This window comes from Oncorhynchus mykiss, chromosome 27 (assembly GCF_057628025.1).
Source record: "Oncorhynchus mykiss isolate SJ-2025 chromosome 27, ASM5762802v1, whole genome shotgun sequence".
NCBI classification, from domain to species: Eukaryota; Metazoa; Chordata; class Actinopteri; order Salmoniformes; family Salmonidae; genus Oncorhynchus; species Oncorhynchus mykiss.
The window spans coordinates 1,946,322-1,966,651 of NC_143048.1; the positions used below are offsets into that span (position 1 = coordinate 1,946,322).

A 20,330-nucleotide genomic window follows, 5' to 3' on the forward strand; every position below is an offset into this window, starting at 1 on the left:
TGACTGTAGTTTTTACGCAGCCACATGAACAGTCGGGGCAATAGCATACAATAATCTACATAAAGATGAAGTTTACAATATTTTACAGTTTGACCAATGTGTTTATATAAATAGTGACGAGAACAGGTCCCAAAATCAACCCCTGTGGTACACCTTATGTACCTCAAGAAATGTAGACTTAACCCCATCAATCACTATGGCCTGAGTTCTGTTACTAAGATAATCATTAAACCATTAACAGGCGTCAGAGCTCAGGCCTATTGACGACAACTTATTCAATTAAATAGCACGAGCAACAGCATCAAAAACTTTTGACAGGTTTACAAACAAAGCAGCATTTCATTTTAGTGACTAAAGCATTGACAATATCATTAATAACTAAAGTGGTTGCTGTAATAGTGCTATGCCCAGGCCTACACCATAATTGGTTAACATTAAAAATACATTTGCAAAAGTTGTACATTTCAAGAATCTTAGCTAGACAAGAAAGCCTTGAAATGGGGCGATAAGTATTAAGATCACTACTATCCTTGCCCTTATGGATTGGAAGCACAAGAGCTGATTTCCATACTTGTCCTGCAGGGGTGTTATGGACACACTTGTGGGTTACTCACTTCATCTCCTTTCTGTCCTGGCAATGATCTTCCTTTCTCTCCCTGGTAAAATGACAGGGTGAGAGGGAGAGGTAGAGGGAGATAGAGAATTCATGAAAGAGAGAGAGAGTGAGTGTGACAGATAAATACAACTAAAGCTAGCCTATGGAGAGGGCCGTGTACTAGTGTTTCATATGATTTAGAATGCTTTCAACATAGGGGATGTTACTGAATATGCAATTGTGGCATAAAATAATATTAGATTATCCCTTTTCATAGTCTGTAGAGTAAAATGTGTGAAAGTGTAATCGAGCAGGTAGTTAGGTAAAGGTAGGAACATACAGGCGGACCTCTCAGGCCAGGTGAACCAGTTAAACCCTGCGGAAAAACACACAGACATCCTTATGAATAAACATGGTTTTAAACAAATTCAAGGTGATTGTTTGGATGACACTAGAACACACAATACACAAAGAAACAAACTGCAGGCTACGTACGATATGTACCACAAATACAGTATACATTGAACACACACATTCAAGTGAGAAAACACAATGGGTCCCAAATGGCACCCTATTCCTTATATAGTGCACTACAGTGTTTACACAGCCACACTCAGAACCCAAATCTGATTTTCCATCTATATCCAATGTTTTTTCTGACTGTCCACACTCTGTTTTACATGTGACCCATATCAGATTTGCACATTCAGTTGTAGCACACAGGTGCAATGTTCATTTCCTGTCACTGTTTCTTAACATTTTGGGGTGGTTGTTATTATAACAGAGGGTCATGTGCAAAAAAACTTCAGAGCACATATTTTTTTATCTGAGCGTCCAGACAGAAGTTTCATATGGAGGATAGGGTTTGTACCAGGATTCAGATTCACCTATGCAGGAGTGAAGATATCAGATTCCATTTGTGTTTTTTGTTGACACATTATGGAAAAGATCATATTGGTTTAAGATATGCAAATAATTGAAAAATTATCTGAATTAGGCTGCCTGTAAACGCAGCCTAAGCGTCAATGTCAGACAATTTTGCCACTCCTATTTTCCATATTTTCATTCTAAGCCTGCAAGAAAGTGTGTGCCCTCAGGCCTGGAGGAAAGCAAAAGTAATTTTGTTACCCAAAGCCCCCTTTGCTGGCTCAAATAGCCGACGAATCAGGCTGTTACCAACCTTTAGTAAACTTTAGGAAAAAAATGTGTTTGACCAGATAAAATGCTATTTTACAGCAAACAAATTGACAACAGATTTCCAGCACACTTATAGGGAAGGGCATTCAACATGCAGAGCACTTACACAAATTACTGATGATGCTGCATTTGACATTATCAATCATAGTCTGCTACTGGAAAAACATGTGATATGGCTTTACACCCCCTGCTATATTGTGGATAAAAAGTTACGTCACAATGTGAAAAAAAACTGTCTGCATGTTCTTCACAAAGAGGGCAACTGATGCTACTGAGCCAGATGTTTATTTGTCAGAGGAGAGGCTCCAGGTGGTATCTGATTTTAAGTACCTTGGCATCAAACTTGATTCCAACCTCTCTTTTAAAAAGAAGGGGAAAAAGGTAATTCAAATAAACAAATTCAACCTATCTTATTTCCGATTAATACAAAATTGTTTGACTACAGAGGTAGCAAAACTGTACTTGAAATCTATGATACTCCCCCACTTAACATACTGCTTTACTAGTTGGGCCCAAGCTTGCTGTACAACATTAAAACCCATTCAGACGGTCTACAAACAGGCTCTCAAAGTGCTTGATAGGAAGTCCAATAGCCATCATCACTGTTACATCCTCAGAAAGCATGAGCTCCTGAGTTGGAATAATCTTGTGCAATACACAGATGCATGTCTTGTATTCAAGATCCTAGGCTCCCCCTCCACTCAGTACTTTTGTTAAACAGAAAACCCAAACATATGGCAGCAGATCCACAGGTCTGCCATGAGAGGTGACTGTATAGTTCCCTTAAGGAAAAGCATATTTTGTCAATCTGCTTTCTCTGTGAGAGCTTCCCATGTTTGGAATACACTGACACCAGACACACATAACTGTACCACCTATCACACTTTCACAAAAAACATGAAGGCATGGCTAAAGGCCAATCAGATTTGTGAACATAATCCCTAGTTGTGTTTTGTCACTTTCCATGTTGTCTGCAGCTTGTGAGGTGTGGAAACACTGTTGCTTTTATGTATTTTGTCTTGTGTTTTTTTTGTGCTATGTGGCTCTGTCTGCATGTTACATCTTGCTTGTCCTATGTTGCTCTGCGTGTGCTAACTGCTCAATGATTGTCTGTATTGTTATTTTAATTGTTTTTAATAACCTGCCCAGGGACTGTGGTTGAAAATTAGCTGGCTGGCTAAAACTGGCACTATTACTGAAACGTTGATTAATGTGCACTGTCCCTGTAAAAATACAAATAAACTCAACTCAACTCTAACAGAACACAGAGAGTGTTCTTTAATGGAAGCCTCTCCAACGTAATCCAGGTGGAATCGGGCATTCCCCAGGGCAGCTATCTGGGCCTCTTACTTTTTACAATCTTTACTAATGAGCAGCCAAGGGCTTTTTAGGTAAAGTCAGTGTGTCTATGTATGTGGATGACTCAACACTATCAGCTACTACAGCGAGTGAAATCACTGCAACAGCAGTCAGTTTCAGAATGGGTGGCAAGAACAAGTTAGTCCTAAATATTCCAAAATCTAAAAGCATTGTATTTGGGACAAATCATACACTAAACCCTAAACCTCAACTATAAGAAGTGTTGATATGCTGAATGCACTGAGCTGTCTGTTTAAACTACTAGCACAGCTCAGACACCCATGCATACCCCACAAGGTCTCTTCACAATTTCCAAGTCAAGTACAGAGTATGGGAGGAGCACAGTACTACATAGAGCCATGGCTACTTTGAAGTCTATTCCACATCAGGTAACTGATGCAAGCAGTAGAATCAGATAAAAAAATACAAATAAAAAAACACTTTAAGAAGCAGTGGGGACTGTGAAGAGATACACACAGGCACAGACACACATACACTTGACAAGACACGCACCCTACACACACGTACACATGGATTTTGTATTGTAGATATGTGATAGTAGAGTAATGGCCTGAGGGAACACACTTAAAGTGTTATGAAATGTAATGCCATGTAATATTTAAATTAGTATATAACTGCCTTAAAGTAGCTGGACCCCAGGAAGAGTAGCTGCTACCTTGGCAGCAGCTAATGGGGATCCTTAATAAATACAAATACAAAACTAAATCCTGTAATGAATAATGTGGAAATTCAGCAAGTTGAGGTGACTAAACTGTTTGGAGTAACCCTAGATTGTAAACTGTCGTGGTCAAAACATGTTGATGCAACAGTAGCTAAGATGGGGAGAAGTCTGTTCATAATAAAGATCTGATCTGCCTTCTTAACAACACTATCAACAAGGTAGGTCCTAGAGCCCCTAGTTTTGTCACTCCTGCTCTACTGTCTGGTCGTGTGGTCTCGTGGTCTCATGCCACAAAGAGGGAAAAAATTATAATTGGCTCAGAACAGAGCAGCACAGCTGGCTGCCATGCTGCCAGTATGTACACAGAGAACGAACATTAATAACATGCATGTCAATCTCTCATGGTTCAAAGTGGAGGAGAGATTGACTTCATCACTACTTGTTTTTGTAAGAAGTATTGACATGTTGAATGTACTGGGCTGTCTGTTTAAACTACTAGCACACAGCTCGGACACCCATGCATACCTCATAAGACATGCCACCAGAGGTCTCTTCACAATCCCCAAGTCTTGAACAGACTATGGGATGCGCACAGTATAACATAGAGCCATGGATACATGGAACTCTATTCTACATCAGGTAACTGATGCAAGCAGTAGAACCAGATTTAAAAAACTGATAAAAATACACCTTATGGAACAACAGGGACTGTGAAGAGACACAAACACAGATACAGACACACGCATACGCATACACATGCTAACACACACACACTCTACACACACGTGCACATGCATTTTGTATTGTAGATATGAGGTATTAGAGTAGTGGCCTGAGGGCACACACTTAATGTGTTGTCAAACGTAATGTAACATTTTAAAATGTACATAAACAGAGTTGGGTAGGTTCCTTTCTAAATATAATCCATTAGAAATAGAAATAATACACAGACGCTGAGACGCGATTGTCTGGTGTCCCATTGTGACATAGCTGAAACCACCCTCCCGGAGGACGCACAGCCCAAATTCTCAACCAAAGAGGATCCGGTACGTGTCCGCTATTCATTTGAATATGTTGACAGTTGGAAAAATAGCTTGAGAATTAGAAATGTATGAAAGGCCAATGGTCCAATATTCTATAACACTGCTGTGCGTACGTATACACGTTTTGGACTATGATATATGCTTTATACTCACATCTGATCCATCCAAACCAACTGGTCCAGTAGGTCCCCTAGGGCCGCTAATGCCTTGGAAGCCCTGTAAAACATGAACCCTGCGTCAAACCCTAAAAAACAACCTGGATACATCCACAACCCACAAAGCATCTGAATGAACACATGGGTAGGTTAAGATTCCATGCTTAAAGTGGAATGAAAAAGGTGGTGTTACTAATTTTCATTTTAGTAACAGCGTTCATACTTTAGTGCAAATATTCTATAAGAGGTGCAGGTACTCAAGCAGGAAGGCAAGGCAAACTCGTTTTCACGATTTCTGGTATATCATCAAATAAATCAAGCGTGTTTTTGGACTCATTCAGAAGTTTTGACTTGACTTAGAAAAATACTCTTGGAAATACTCTTTAATATTGAAAGTACCATTTATATTCATAAACATAAGTTTAAAATTATGCTGTTGCTGCTTCCTGTTCACAATAACTTTGATTAAAAGCCCAATGTCAAAACACCATTTTGAAGTGTACAAATCAATGTTCAGAATATGCAGAAATAGTTTGTACTATTTGAAAACTTTAACATAAATGTACTACCTACATATACAGATGTAGGATCTTAATTTGATCACTCTTTTGCTGCTGAGACTTTTCCTGCAAAGAAGAAAATGCAAACTTGTTGTGTATTTTAATTTGAAAAAGGCTTCTAAAGTTTGTAATTTCAACTTTGAAATTTCAACTAAAAATTTAGCAACCCCTACATTAAAGTAAATGTATTATAATCCACATAATAAATCAAATTAGCTGTTGCTGCAGGATTATTCTCCTGCTTTAGAAAACTGGCATGTACATGTGCCACAATAGTAATCATATTATATCTGTAGAAGTGAGTGTAGAAGAGCCACCGGGGTCTGACAACTTGGATGGAAAATTACTGAGGATAATAGCGGACGATATTGTCACTACCATTTGCCATATCTTCAATTTAAGCCTACTAGAAAGTGTGTGCCCTCAGGCCTGGAGGGAAGCAAAAGTCTTTCCCCTACCTAAGAATAGTAAAGCCCCCTTTAGTGGCTCAAATAGCCGACCAATCAGGCTGTTACCAACCCTTAGTAAACTTAGGAAAAAATTGTGTTTGAACAGCTACAATGGTATTTTACAGTTAACAAATTGACAACAGACTTTCTGCACGCTTAGGGAAGGACAGTCAAGAAGCACAACGCTTACACAAATGACTGATGATTGGCTGAGAGAAATTAATGATAAAAATATTGTTGGGCTGTTTTGTTAGACTATTTGACATTATCTATCATGGTCTGCTTCTTGAAAAACAAATGTGTTATGGCTTTACACCTCCAGTGCATTCGGAAAATATTCAGAGCCCATGACTTTTTCCACATTTTGTTGTGTTACAGCTTTATTCTAAAATGGATTAAATCGTTTTTTCCCTTATCAATCTAGAATAGATTAGCCCACATTGACAAAGCGAAAACCTTTTTTTGTAATTTTTGCTAATGTATTAAGAACAAAAAACAGAAATAACTTATTTACATTAGTATTCAGACCCTTTGCTATGAGACTCGAAATTGAGCTCAGGTGCATCCTGTTTCCATTGATCATCCTTGAGATGTTTCTTGATTGGAGTCCACCTGTAGTAAATGGACATGATTTGGAAAGGCCTGCCCACAGTTGACAGTGCATGTCAGAGCAAAAACCAAGCCATGAGGCCGAAGGAATTGTCTGTAGAGCTCCGGGATTGTGTTGAGGAACTGATACCAAAGGGTACAAAAAAAGGCAGCATTGAAAGTCCAAGACTATTCCTAGAGCTGACTGCCTGGCAAAATTGAGCAATCGGGGGAGAAGGGCCTTGGTAGGGGAGGCGACCAAGAACCCGATGGTCACTCTGACAGAGCTCCAGAGTTCCTCTGTGGAGATGGGAGAACCTTCCAGAAGGACAATCATCTCTGCAGCACTCCACCAATCTGAACTTTATGGTAGAGTGGCCAGACAGAAGCTACTCCTCAGTAAAAAGCACATGACAGCCCGCTTGGAGTTTGCCAAAAGGCACCTAAAGGACTCTCAAGCCATGAGAAACAACATTCTCTGGTCTGATGAAACCAAGATTGAACTCTTTGGCCTGAATCCCAAGCGTAATTTCTGGAAGAATCCTGGCACCATCCCTACGGTGAGGCATAGTGGTGGCAGCATGTTTTTCAGCGGCAGGGACTGGGAGCCAAGTCAGGATTGAGGGAAAGATGAATGGAGCAAGTACAGAGAAATCCTTGATGAAAAGCTCCAAACATCCTCCAGTTCACCTTCCAACCGAACAACAACCCTAAGCACACAGCCAAGACAACGCAGGGGTTGCTTCGAGACAAGTCTCTCTCTGAACGTCATTGATTGGCCCACTCAGAGCCTGGACTTGAACCTGATCAAATATCTATGGAGAGACCAACTGAGGAACAGACAGATAGAGAAGCAATCAATGAAGTGAAGGAGTCCAGGTGAGTCCAATGAGCGCTAATGCGTGTAATGATGGTGACAGGTGTGCGTAATGATGGACAGCCTGGAGCCCTCGAGTGGGAGCAGGCGTGACAGTACCCCCCCAGGGGCGCCACCCGGCGTCCCACATGGGTGTGCCCAAAGGGCCAGCCGAGGCGTGGGAGATGGACGAGCCGGCCGAGGCGTGGGAGCCCGACGAACCGGCTGAGGCATGACATGGGATGGGAGCCTACCGAGCCAACCGAGACAAGCAAACCTCTCGAGCCAGCTAATGCATGCAAGCCTGACGAGCCAGCTGAGGCACCCCAGGTTCCATCGGTGGCAGCACCCGGACCCGACGTCACCACAAATAACACAAACTCCCTGATGCTTCAAATAGCGGTGTCAGCATTCTGTAAGGACAGATGCTGGAGACCAGAAGCAAGTACAGGGAGTGAACATTTAATGAAACAACAGACATATAACAAAACAAGAACAGCGTCTGGACAGGGGGAACAAAACAACATTACGACAATAATGCTGACATGGGGAACCAACTGAGGAACAGACAGATAGAGGGGCAATCAACAAAGTGAAGGAGTCCAGGTGAGTCCAATGAGCGCTGATGCGCTAATGATGGTGACAGGTGTTCGTAAGGATGGGCAGCCTGGCACTCGAGAAGGGGAGAGGGAGCAGGCGTGACATACACAGCTATAGGGAGGAGTTGAGAGACCTGGCAGTGTAGTGTCAGGACAACAACCTCACCCTCAATGTGAGCAAGAAGAAGGAGCTGATCGTGGACTATAGGAAAAGGAGGGTAGAGCACGTCCCCATTCACATCAACAGTGCTGTAGTGGAGCGGGTCAAGAGTTTAAAGTTCCTTGGTGTCCACATCATTAACAAACCACGGTCCAAACACACCAAGACAGTCGTGAAGAGGGCACGACAATGCCTATTCCCCTTTAGGAGATTGAACAGATTTGGCATGGGTCCTCAAAACGTTCTACAGTTGCACCATCGAGAGCGTCCTGACTGATTGCATCACCACTTTGTATAGCAACTGCTCGGCATTCGACTGCAAGACGCTACAGAGGGCAGTGCCCTCTGCATATGGCCAGTACTTCACTAGGGCCAAGCTTCCTGCCATACAGGACCTCTATACCAGGCAATGTCAGTGGAAGGCCCTAAACATTGTCAAAGACTCCAGTCACCCAAATCATAGACTGTTTTAACTGCTACTGCATGGCAAATGGTACCGGAGCATCAAGTCTAGGTCCAAAAGGCTCCTTAACAGCTTCTACCCCCAAGCCATAAGACTGCTAAACAGTTAATCACATGGCTACCCGGACTATTTACATTGACCCCCATTTTCACACTGCTACTACTTGCTGTTTATTATCAATGCATAGTCACTTTATCGCGGATGGCTGTTATTTGACTCTCAAATCCATGTATTGGTGTGGTCAGTATTTTTATAGTATTTTTATATGCCCCGAATTCTCCATGGTCAAAAAGTGAGCTTTTGTAATGGAGTAACACATTCTGTCCACATCAAGGAAAGTAGCATAATATAAATTAATTAAATATGGAAAAATAATTAATTATTTTAATTGAGGATGATAGTAAATGAAGCCAACAGCAGCAGAGGCAGGCAGATGCTGGTAAGGGGGCCATTTTGAAGTAGTGTATGTTGTGACTTGACAGGCTGTAGGGAACCCATCCAACAACCGTCCAACAACCATCTTACTCACAGGCAGTCCAGTAACACCAGCACTGCCGACATCACCCTGTCAGAGAAGAAGAGAAGAGAAAAGAAAAAGAGAAGAAGTCTTAACAACAGAACATACATGGCAATGTGAGGAGACATTGGAGTGGGTGAGGATGGGCAAACAGGTGTACAAAGCTAAGAGGGTATAGGAGTGAGAGTCAGGTCCACAGACAATGACTGTAGGATGATTGATTGTGTGGAAGCATGGTTTTGTTTTGTATGCAGACATGGGATGGGCACCTAAAAGGTTTATGACAATCAATCCATCCATCCACCCATCATCAATCAATAAATAATCAAATAAGATGAATATTTTGCGTAAGAGATGCAAGCATGTACAGGTGGGAAAGCATGTACAGGTGGACACACAAATGAAAGAGACTGTATGGAGGGGTGATGGTTGTGAAAGCCCACTTACAGGTATACCAGGGTACTGGACGAACTGAACGGTGGGGTCCCCTGGCACTCCTTTGATCCCTGAGAAACCCTGCAGTCATCAATAGAAATGTCAACAACACAATACAGTATATTTGAACATGAATGTATTTGTTACTTAGTGGAAACTCCCAACCCTACGCAAAATACACAAGAAGCACCGCAAATAACACTGATCTAGAGAAGGCATTTCTAGATCTGGGGCAACAGTACTTCTAGGTTTCAGGAAGGCAGTAGCAAGAGCCCGACTGTGTGATCCGAGTCATGTGGACCAAATTCCGCCCAGACCGGGGTATGAATTCAAAATCCTCTGTACAGTTAACACAACATACTCAAGAAGCGCTTCTAGGTCTCAGGAAGGCAGTAACAATACCCTTAGCTATCCCCTACATATGCATATGTACATTAAATGGCCCACAGTACACTACTGCCCTAACAAGCAAAGGAGCAGGAACTGCACATTTTGTCATTTTTTGTACATTAAATACATGCTTTATCATTTGGGCAAATATCCTGCCTCCATTGTGTTGTATTATGGAGAAATTGATTTTTTGTTTGCAGAAATGGATTTATGTTTGCAGAAACTGGCATCACTCACGTCAGTTACTGCCTTTTATCTTGGTTTCAATTAGCTACAATTCATTTGGCTGTACAATAAAAACAAACTTTGAAGTCATTTTTCACAGTTTCACTCTATGAGCAGTTACTGCTCTTTTGCTTGGTAGGGTAGACTACATCTCTGTCAGTAATTACTTGTACAGGTGTAGGATCTTAATTTGATCACCCTGTTGTTGCAGGACATGCAAACTTGAAGTGTATTCAAGGTTTTACAAATAAAATGTCAGACCAAAAATGTATCAACCCTACAAAAATGTATATTCTGTTTCACCTGTCTTTGTGCTTGTCTCCACCCCCCTCAAGGTGTCGCCCATCGTCCTCATTATGCCCAGTGTATTCTATTTGTCTGTTGCCAGTTTGTTTTGTTCGTCAAGCCTAACAGCGTTTCCCCCCTGTCTCCTGTCTGTTTCTAGTTCCTGTTTTCTAGTTTTCACAGTTTTGACCATTCTGCCTGTCCTGACCCTGAGCCTGCCTGTCGTTCTCTACCTTGTCACATCACACTGGGTTATTGATCCCTGCCTGCCCTGACCCTTAGACTGCCTGACGTTCTGTACCTTTTGGACTCTGATCTGGATGACTGACCTCTGCCTGCCCTTGAGCTGTTGTTTTTCCTGCCTCCTGTTCCTTCATGTTCTGGGATCTCAAGGAATGCAGAGTGATATAGCCCCTCTCTGTGTCCCCTACATCAGCCACATACCGTACAGTTCTGTGCTGTACTCACCGCTCCCCCATCAGGCCCATCCAGACCATGGATTCCAGGGAAACCAGAGTCCCCTCTGGTCCCGTTACAGCCATCAAGCCCTGGTAGACCAGGAACACCCCCTGGCCCTGAGTGACCCTGGAACACACACACACGCACACTCACACATTAGGCTATTTATGCACCATTGGTCATTCCCACTATCCAGTCCCTTTTCTTTCCCCAGGAAATATAACTTCTTATACCATGGCATTGTTGAATAATAGTTTCTGATGGGCTTGAGGGGCATTCTAGAGCGTGCATTATTTCCCTATAACACACTGTTATATTTGCACGGTAGAATTCAATGGCTATAGTTCTATGCTTGAACTGCTTTTGAAAGCAAAAGTCGAATTGAAAACGTCATTGGCACTGTTGAATTTGATTTTTATAATAGCAAGTTAGGACTGATGGTTTGGTTAGCAAACTAGCAAGTCTGTTTGCTTGGTTACCAAGGCAACGACTGTTGCTATATGGTAAACTTGCTAGCTACTTCAGTGGATGTTAAACACATTTCTACCTGCAAATGAACACATTTCTAGCTGTACATTTGTTAAATTATAGCCATGGTATAAAATATATAATCAACTCGGGGCTCTATGCGTTCTCTGGAAAATAATGCAACTCTGTATAGTTTCACTTTGCTAGCGTGTCGTGGAACACACATTCTACATCGTTCATTATTTTCTAGAGAACGTATAGCCCCTCGTTGACTATCCCTTACTTATTTAGTGTAAAATGTGGATTCCAAAAAGCTTTAAATATAAGATTTAGGTGTCATTTACCATAAAAACACAAAGATATGAATCAATATGCATTTGGTTTTCAGTGCATGTTGGCATTTTTGCCATGTCCCCTGGTGCTATTCGTCAACTACTACAATAAATATAAACTATAAGACAATAAAATATTTCTTCATTATTTTAAATATATCTCATCAATATTTTATTTCTCATGATTATTGTATTTATGATGTTCTGTGTGTCCCTGATATCACTTTCCACCCTGTTAGTTTGTAGTAAATCTCCTTTAAGAAAACAACCCCTTGACATCATGTTCAGGTAGTGTCATCACATTGTTGGTGGGAAAACGGTCATGATGGGATGCTAATGTCAAAGTGATGTCAAAACTTGCATATTTGAGTCCCATCTGGGATCATTTTAGCATTTCATGACGTTAGTCTGTTTGTCTCACTCATACATTTCCACCCTGTTAGGATAAATTACAGAGAACATTTAGGAAATGTCAAAATGTTAAGATACTTTTGATATATAAATGGAATCCTCTTTCAATGTTTACCATATTTACCATTGTGCTAGCTCAATCGCAATCACCCACAGAGCTATGGCTAATTTAGGCTCCAAATGTTCACCCTGTTAGGTTTCACACTGTTAGAATTATGCAACTAACATAATAACATTTTTCTGAAAGTCAAACTTGTCCTTTTTATGATATACTTAAGAAATTAAACATAAACAGTACCAGTCAAAAGTTTGGACACACGTACTCATTCAAGGGTTACTATTGTCTACATTGTAGAATAATAGTGAAGACATCAACACTATGAAATAACATATATGGAATCATGTAGTAACCAAAAAAGTGTTAAACAAATCAAAATATATTTTATTTTTGAGATTCTTCAAAGTAGCCACCCTTTGCCTTGATGAAAGCTTTGAACACTCTTGGCATTCTCTCAACCAGCTTCATGAGGTGGAATGCACTTCAAATAACAGGTGTGCCTTGTTAAAAGTTAATTTGTGGAATTTCTTTCCTTCTTAATGCATTTGAGCCAATCAGTTGTGTTGTGAACAGGGGGCGGTGTTATACAGAATATAGTCCTATTTGGTAAAAGACCAAGTCCATATTATGGCAAGAACATCTCAAATAAGGAAAGAGTAATGACAGTCCATTACTTTAAGACATGAAGGTCAGTCAATTCGAAAATTTCAAGAACTTTTCAAGTGCAGTCGCAAAAACCATCAACGCTATGATGAAACTGTCTCTCATGAGGATCGCCACAGGAAAGGAAGACCCAGAGTTACCTCCGCTGCAGAGGATAAGTTCCTTAGAGTTTCCAGTCTCAGAAATTGCAGTCCAAATAAATGCTTCACAGAGTTCAAGCAACAGACAAATCTCAACATCAACTGTTCAGAGGAGACTGTGTGAATCAGGCCTTCATGGCCGACTTGCTGAAAAAAGGACACCAATAAGAAGATACTTCCTTGGGACAAGAAACACGAGGAAATGGACATTAGACCAATCTGTCATTTTGAGTCCAAATTTGAGGTTTTGGGTTCCAACCGCCGTGTCTTTGTGAGATGCAGAGTAGGTGAACGGATGATCGCCGCATGTGTGGTTCCCACCGTGAAGCATAGGTGAGGAGGTGTGATGGTGTGGGGGTGCTTTGCTGGTGACACTGTCTGTGATTTATTTAGAATTCAAGGCATTCTTAACCAGCATGGCTACCACAGCATTCTGCAGCGATACGCCATCCCATCTGGTTTGCGCTTAGTGGGAGTATCATTGAGAGAATGCCAAAAGTGTGCAAAGCTGTCATCAAGGAAAAGGGTGGCTACATTGAAGACTCTAAAATATAAAATATATATTTGATTTGTTTGACACTTTTTTTGCTTACTACATGATTCCATATGTGTTATTTACTTGTTTTGATGTCCTCAATACTATTCTACCATGAAGAAAATAGTAAAAAATAAAGAAAAATCCTTGAATGAGTAGGTGTGTTCAAACTTTTGACTGGTACTGTATACTTTTCCCCAAAAGACGTATGAGGTCCAAAAGGCATAGGAATGACATATGAACTATACTGTGCAGTATTGAGCAGAAAGTAGTTTGCAGTTCTTTAGCTAACCATGGTATTACAATATGCCATGGCAAGGAATTGGTGAACAGGTATACATATACACATGTGCATACATGCTTGCATTCCCCACACACACACACTCACCGGGACACCATCTAGTCCAGGATATCCTAGTACGCCAGCAATACCCTGAAAAAGCAGAAACAGATCAGGAGTCAGAACACACACAGACACACAAGATCTAATATTTATTTCTCTTTAACCATGTCATGATCTCTCTTTTTCTCCTTGTCCCTCTCCATGTCATTATGACACTTAAAACCAGTTGAGAGTTTGTGATTGACAGGGATTCTTTTGGGTACATGATTACAGTAAACGTAAGTACAGTACAGCACAAGTGGGACCTGATCAGGTGAAGTGGTCAGGTTAAACTCAGAATCCTAAATATGAGGTATTTAATTTACCACGTCTCCCTTCGGTCCAGATACGCCAGGGAAGCCCTCCTCTCCTCGATATCCCTTCTCTCCAAGAGGCCCCTGGGGGCCCGGGAACCCAGGTGGCCCCTGAGGCCCCTGTCGTCCTAAAACACCTGGAACACCCTGGACATCACAGTGACACGTTACAAACACTGGGGATCACATTTACAAGGCTACAACATACTGAAAATAACAAATAAATATAAATATCATGAATTAAGCTGGCATTACAGAGAGGTATGCCTGTTCTTCAACATATACACTACATGCCCAAAAGTATGTGGACACTTGCTTGTCGAACATATCATTCCAAAATCATGGGCATTAATATAGATTTGGTCACCCCCTTTGCTGCTATAACAGCCTCCACTCTTCTGGGAAGGCATTACAGTAGATGTTGGAACATTGCTGTGGGGACTTGCTTCCATTCAGCCACAATAGCATCAGTGAGGTTGGGGATTTAGGACTGGCTCACAGTCGGAGTTCAATTCATCCCAAAGGTGTTCAATGGAGTTGAGGTCATGGCTCTATGCAGGCCAATCCAGTTCTTCCACACCGATCTTGACAAAACATTTCTGTATGGACCTTGCTTTGTGCACAGGGGCATTGTCATTCTGAAACAGGAAAGGGCCTTCCCCAAACTGTTGCCACAAAGTTGGAAGCACAGAATTGTCTAGAATGTCATTGAATGCTAAGATTTCCCTTCACTGGAACTAAGAGGCCTAGCCCAAACCATGAAAAACAGCCCTAGATCATTATACCTCCTCCACCAAACTTTGAAGTTGGCACTATGCATTCTCCTGGCACCCACCAAACCCAAATTCGTCCATTGGACTGCCAGGCAGGGAAGCATGATTCCTCACTCCAGAAATTTGACAAACTGACTTGTTGGAAAGGTGCCACATTGAAAGTCTCTGAGCTGTTCAGTAATGCCATTCTACTGCCAATGTTTGTCTATGGAGATTGCATTTCTGTGTGCTCGATTTTATACACCTGTCAGTAACGGGTATGACTGAAATAGCCAAATGTACTAATTTGAAGGGGTGTCCACATACCCCTGTATATATAGTGTATATATATCTGAACTGAATATTCCACAACATTGTGCCCTGTGTCGCGTTTAGTAGGCACCAAACAGAAGAACAAGCCGGCTGGTTGTTGTTCGTTCTATCGGTTCGGCTCCTAAAGACGCAACCCAGTTGTTCAATATTTTTGTTCTGTATCTATGTATCTATGGACCTGACCCAGTCGTTCAGTGTTATACTGGCAACTTTCTTATCCCTGGCTTGCTAGATAGACAACTACGGATAACTTACAGTCACGTCAAAAAGTGCAGCAAGAATAACAGCAAAGTAGATGCATTTGCATTTGTTCAAGCTGTTTTCTAGTGAAATTTATTTGGACATATCCGTAACAATGAGCTAATGAGGCGGGATTTCGCCTGGCACAGAAATTGTGCTCTCTCGTTAGGCCACTGTTGTTCAGAGGAGCTAGCCAACAACAACACTTCAAACTGAAGCTGGAAAGACCGGAAGCCAGACGGAAGCCACCCCTCAGTAAAAGGAACATAACAGCCTGCTTGGAGTTTGCCAAAAGGCACCTAAATGACTCACAGACCATGAGAAACAAGATTCACAGGTCTGATACAACCAAGATTGAACTCTTTGGCCTGAATGCCAGGTGTCACATCTGGAGCAGTTGCGTAAAGTACTCAAGTAAAAAGCACTCATTACATTTTGAATGCTTAGCAGGACAGGAAAATTGCCAAATTCATGCAATTATCAAGAGAACATCCATGGTCATCCCTATTGCCTCTGATCTGGTGGACTCACTAAACACAAATGCATTGTTTGTAAATTATGTAAGAGTGTGCCCCTGGCGATCTGTAAATAAAAAAACATGAAAATGGTGCCATCTGGTTTGCTTAATATAAGGAATTTGAAATTATTTACACTTTTACACTTTTTCAATACTTAATTATATTTTAGCAGTTACATTTACTTTTGATACTTAAGTATATTTAAAACCAAATACTTTTAGACTTCTACTCAAGTAGTATTTTACTGGGTGACTTTCACTTTTACTTGAGTAATTGTCTATTAAGGTATCTTTACTTTTACTCAAGTATGAAAATTGGGTACTTTTTCCACCACTGGTCTGGAGGAAACATGCACCATCCCTACGGTGAAGCATGGTGGGGGCAGAATCATGCTATGGGGATATTTTCAGCAGCAGGGACTGGGAGACTAGTCAGGAATGAGGGAAATATGAACAGGGCAAAGTACAGAGATCCTTGATGTAAATCTGCTCCAGAGAGCTCAGGACCGAAGGTTCACCTTCCAACAGGACAATGACCCTAAGCACACAGCCAAGATAATGCAGGAGTGGCTTTGGGACAAGTCTCTGAATGTCCTTGATCGGCCCTGCCAGAGACCGGACTTGAACCCAATCAAACATCTCTAGAGAGACCTGAAAATAACTGTGCAGCAATGCTCCCCATCCAACCTGACAGAGCTTGAGAGGATCTGCAGAGAAGAATGTGAGAAACTCCAAAAATGCAGGTGTGCCAAGCTTGCAGCATCATAAAGGGTCTGAATACTTATGTAAATGTGATATTTCATTTTTTAAATAAAAAAAAAAAAAATTAGCAAACATTTCTATAAACATGTTTTTTCTTCGTCATTATGGGGTATTGTGTGTAGATTGATGAGGAAAAAGACAATTTAATCAATTTTAGAATAAGGCTGTACCGGAACGAATTGTGAAAAGAGGTCTGAATACTTTCCGAAGGCACTGTATGTATATCCATAAAAATGATAGATAAATGATAAAAACCGATTCATGATTTCGACTAGCTGAGAAACGCTGCCCACCTGTCTCCGCTGTTGAAAACTAAATGTTAGTCTAAAAGAAATGTGAGATAATTTCTAGATGCTTTTTATAGTGGAGATCAAGTTGATAAAGTGGGCTGATGAGACAGTGGATTGCGCAGTCAGATGTAACAGAGTACATAGGCATTTTAACGTCATAGATTTAGCCGGTAGAAACTTGTGGAATAGACACCGGCTGGAATGCGGTTTTAACCAATCAGCTTTCAGGATTAGACCCAACCGTTGTATAAATAAATAAAGATTAAATTATGCATTCAAAGACATTCAATAAGTCAATGTAGTGATTTTTACATAGTCAAAATACTTTTTGAATTAGAGTGTGCCCCATTCAAGTTACGGGGGGCAGTAGGGGGCAATTGCGCACACGCGCACGCACACACACCCCACACCACACACACACTTTGATGCAAATATTGATTCATATTTTCTGTCTGAGTCTAGCTACTAGTCTCCCTGGTCTACTGGTCTACAGACAGAGAAATATAATTACTAGAACAGACATTCCCATTGAAGTACATTTTCTGTGATGGGTGGACTGGTGGCCATAGTGGGTGTAGCTACCATAAGAGTAAAGCAGGACGTTGTTCTATTTTTATGGGTCTAGGTCTATACCAGGGAGGCACAGCTCTGACTTAGTTTATACTGTAGCAGGCTGTTCCCAAACACACAATCTAGCCACAGTGTCAACCAATACCCCAGTGGATAGAGTCACACAGTGTGAGTGTAAAAGTGTGTGTTTTGCTTGAATAGAACTGTAACGTTTATGCTAGTGAGTTAATGTGTCTATTCTAAAGTGTATGCCGGGGAACATGTACTCTATGCGTATGTGTGGGTGTCTACTTATGTGTGCGTCTTTGTCTTAGTGTACTGTAAGTGTGTGCAGCACTAGGGAATAGAGCCGGTGTTGACTGGCGTGTTCAGAGTGGATGTGACAGAAGCTCAGTGCTGAACACTCTACGTGCCCCTGTCTTTCTCCCAGCTCGCAAGCCTGTGAAAATCACTAAGACCCCTGATTCCCATTGAGTTTGTGTCACAGCAGCCATTGTGTGAGCCCGGCCATGGACGGCCTAGTACAGCAAATTAGAGTCGCGCCCAGCTGTCTAAATACAACTCAGCTAGTCGCTCCTACAGCCTCTCACCAGGCCTCCGCAAACAAGGCCTTGACCAGGCCAGTACACTCACCACCAGTACAAGTAACGGTTCCAACTCCAACATTTAACAAACTCAGATACAACAAGTTTGTAGCTCCTACAGCCTGTTACCAGGCCTTGACCAGTACACCCATCAGCAGAAGTTCCAACTCCAACGTTTAACCAACTCTTACATAATTTCAAAGAAGCGTTCACCTGCATTTACCACACAAATCATACATAAAATACAGGTGTGTTAGCTAGAGTGTGTTTTGTCGCAGTTGTAAGAATTTTTTGAGGTGTCGAGAGGTCAGACATCTAGTTATTGTGGAAATCGAGGAGAGAGGTCAAAGTCAGTGTGTGTGTGTGTGTGAGGACTGAGCACCCTTTCTGGACTTTTTTAAATATCAACATTTCTGGTTGGAGTGTCAGCACACCACTACTCACACTTTTCATGATGCCAACAAGGTCATGTTCATTTGGCACCAAATGGGAAAAAAACACACTGAAAGAGGGAGGGGCTACCTGGACTTAACAAACGGTAATTTTCATTGTTTGTTGGGTGGGTATCTATAAGGGTAGCGGGGGGAGGGGAACAGGAGAGCAGGTATCTGACTAGTGGCTATTCAGGGTCTGAATACTTGTGTAAATGTGATATTTCAGTTGATTTATTATTATATATTTGCAAACATTTCTTAAAAACCGGTTTTTGCTATGTCATTATGGGGTATTGTGTATAGATTGATGAGGATTTTTGTATATATATCTATATATTTTTTGTACAATCCATTTTAGAATAAGGCTGTAAGATAACAAAATGTGGAAAAAGTGAAGGGGTCTGAATACTTTCCAAATGCACTGTATATTCTGTATTCATTAGTAGCTGTGTGCTAGCACCAGGGGCTATGCTGTAATGTAAGTCTGTAATCATTACTAATTTATGACTGAGCTCTTCATCCTTCCACATTCTAGGGATGTCTCCAGTCCCCTCTCACCAGTCGCTCCCCCTGCCACTATAGACTGATTAAAGAGGAGGCCTTCTGAAAGGGCACTTCATCAATGAACAGGTGTGTGTGTGCATGTGTGCACATGCATGCATGTGTGCGTGTGTGAGTACATGTGTATGCATTTGTGTGTATTCTCTTTACATGTCTGTGCATGCATGCATGTGTGCATGTGTGTCTTGTCTGTCTTGGCTCACAAAGCATATTTGAGCACCTGTGCACACTCACTTTACTGCACGGCCCACTGTTATTGTGCTCTTCTGCTTTACAAGGAAGCAGTAAATGTGTCACTTTTCTGTTAAAGGATATCATTGGGAATCTGGCTGCCTTTGTGGCATCTGTGCCCTTACACTGCCACATTCCAGAATACACAAAACAGCCTGGCCATCTAGCTAAACCTCTCTGACTCTCATTGACAAGCATGACTTACATTTTGTGAGCAGATGTGAAGATGGAATATTGCTGTAATGTGTTGTGGCGGGATAAACAGTATTTACAACATAGGCCTGCGATGGCAACACACCTGAATGGGAGAGAGCGTAATAAGGCTCATCAAGCTGGCACACAATTAGGTCAGTGTGCCGACATCTCAGCAGGGTGGGTATAGGGCGGGGTGTGTATGGATTTGTATGTGTGTGCATCTGTACTGAGTACATGCATGTGCACGCACACACACGTGATTATTTAATTTAATTTCACCTTTATTTAAACAGGTAGGCCAGATGAGAAAAAGTTCTCATTTACTGCAACCTGGTCAAGATAGAGCAAAGCAGTGCGACACAAATAACACAGAGTTACACAAGGGATAAACAAACGTACAGTCAATAACACAATAGAAAAGTCTATATACAGTGTGTGCAAATGTAGTAAGATTAAGGAGGTAAGGCAATATATAGGCCATTGTGGCGAAATAATTACAATTTAGCAATTAAACACTGGAGAAATAGATGTACAGAAGATG

At 41.5% G+C, this 20,330-nt stretch overlaps 1 protein-coding gene across 4 annotated transcripts in view; it reads right to left on the reverse strand.

The window, feature by feature from the left end:
* col4a4 (collagen, type IV, alpha 4) overlaps nucleotides 1–20,330 on the reverse strand; it is a 159,463-nt gene that overhangs the window by 99,429 nt on the left and 39,704 nt on the right. For all 4 annotated transcript variants that reach the window (XM_090224153.1, XM_090224154.1, XM_090224155.1 and 1 more), the window contains 8 exons: nucleotides 14,333–14,467; nucleotides 14,013–14,057; nucleotides 11,027–11,143; nucleotides 9,671–9,739; nucleotides 9,236–9,271; nucleotides 5,030–5,092; nucleotides 936–971; nucleotides 615–656 (listed from right to left, as the gene is read on the reverse strand). In XM_090224153.1, coding sequence (XP_090080279.1) covers nucleotides 615–656; nucleotides 936–971; nucleotides 5,030–5,092; nucleotides 9,236–9,271; nucleotides 9,671–9,739; nucleotides 11,027–11,143; nucleotides 14,013–14,057; nucleotides 14,333–14,467 — 543 coding nt within the window. The remainder of the gene's footprint in view (nucleotides 1–614; nucleotides 657–935; nucleotides 972–5,029; nucleotides 5,093–9,235; nucleotides 9,272–9,670; nucleotides 9,740–11,026; nucleotides 11,144–14,012; nucleotides 14,058–14,332; nucleotides 14,468–20,330) is intronic.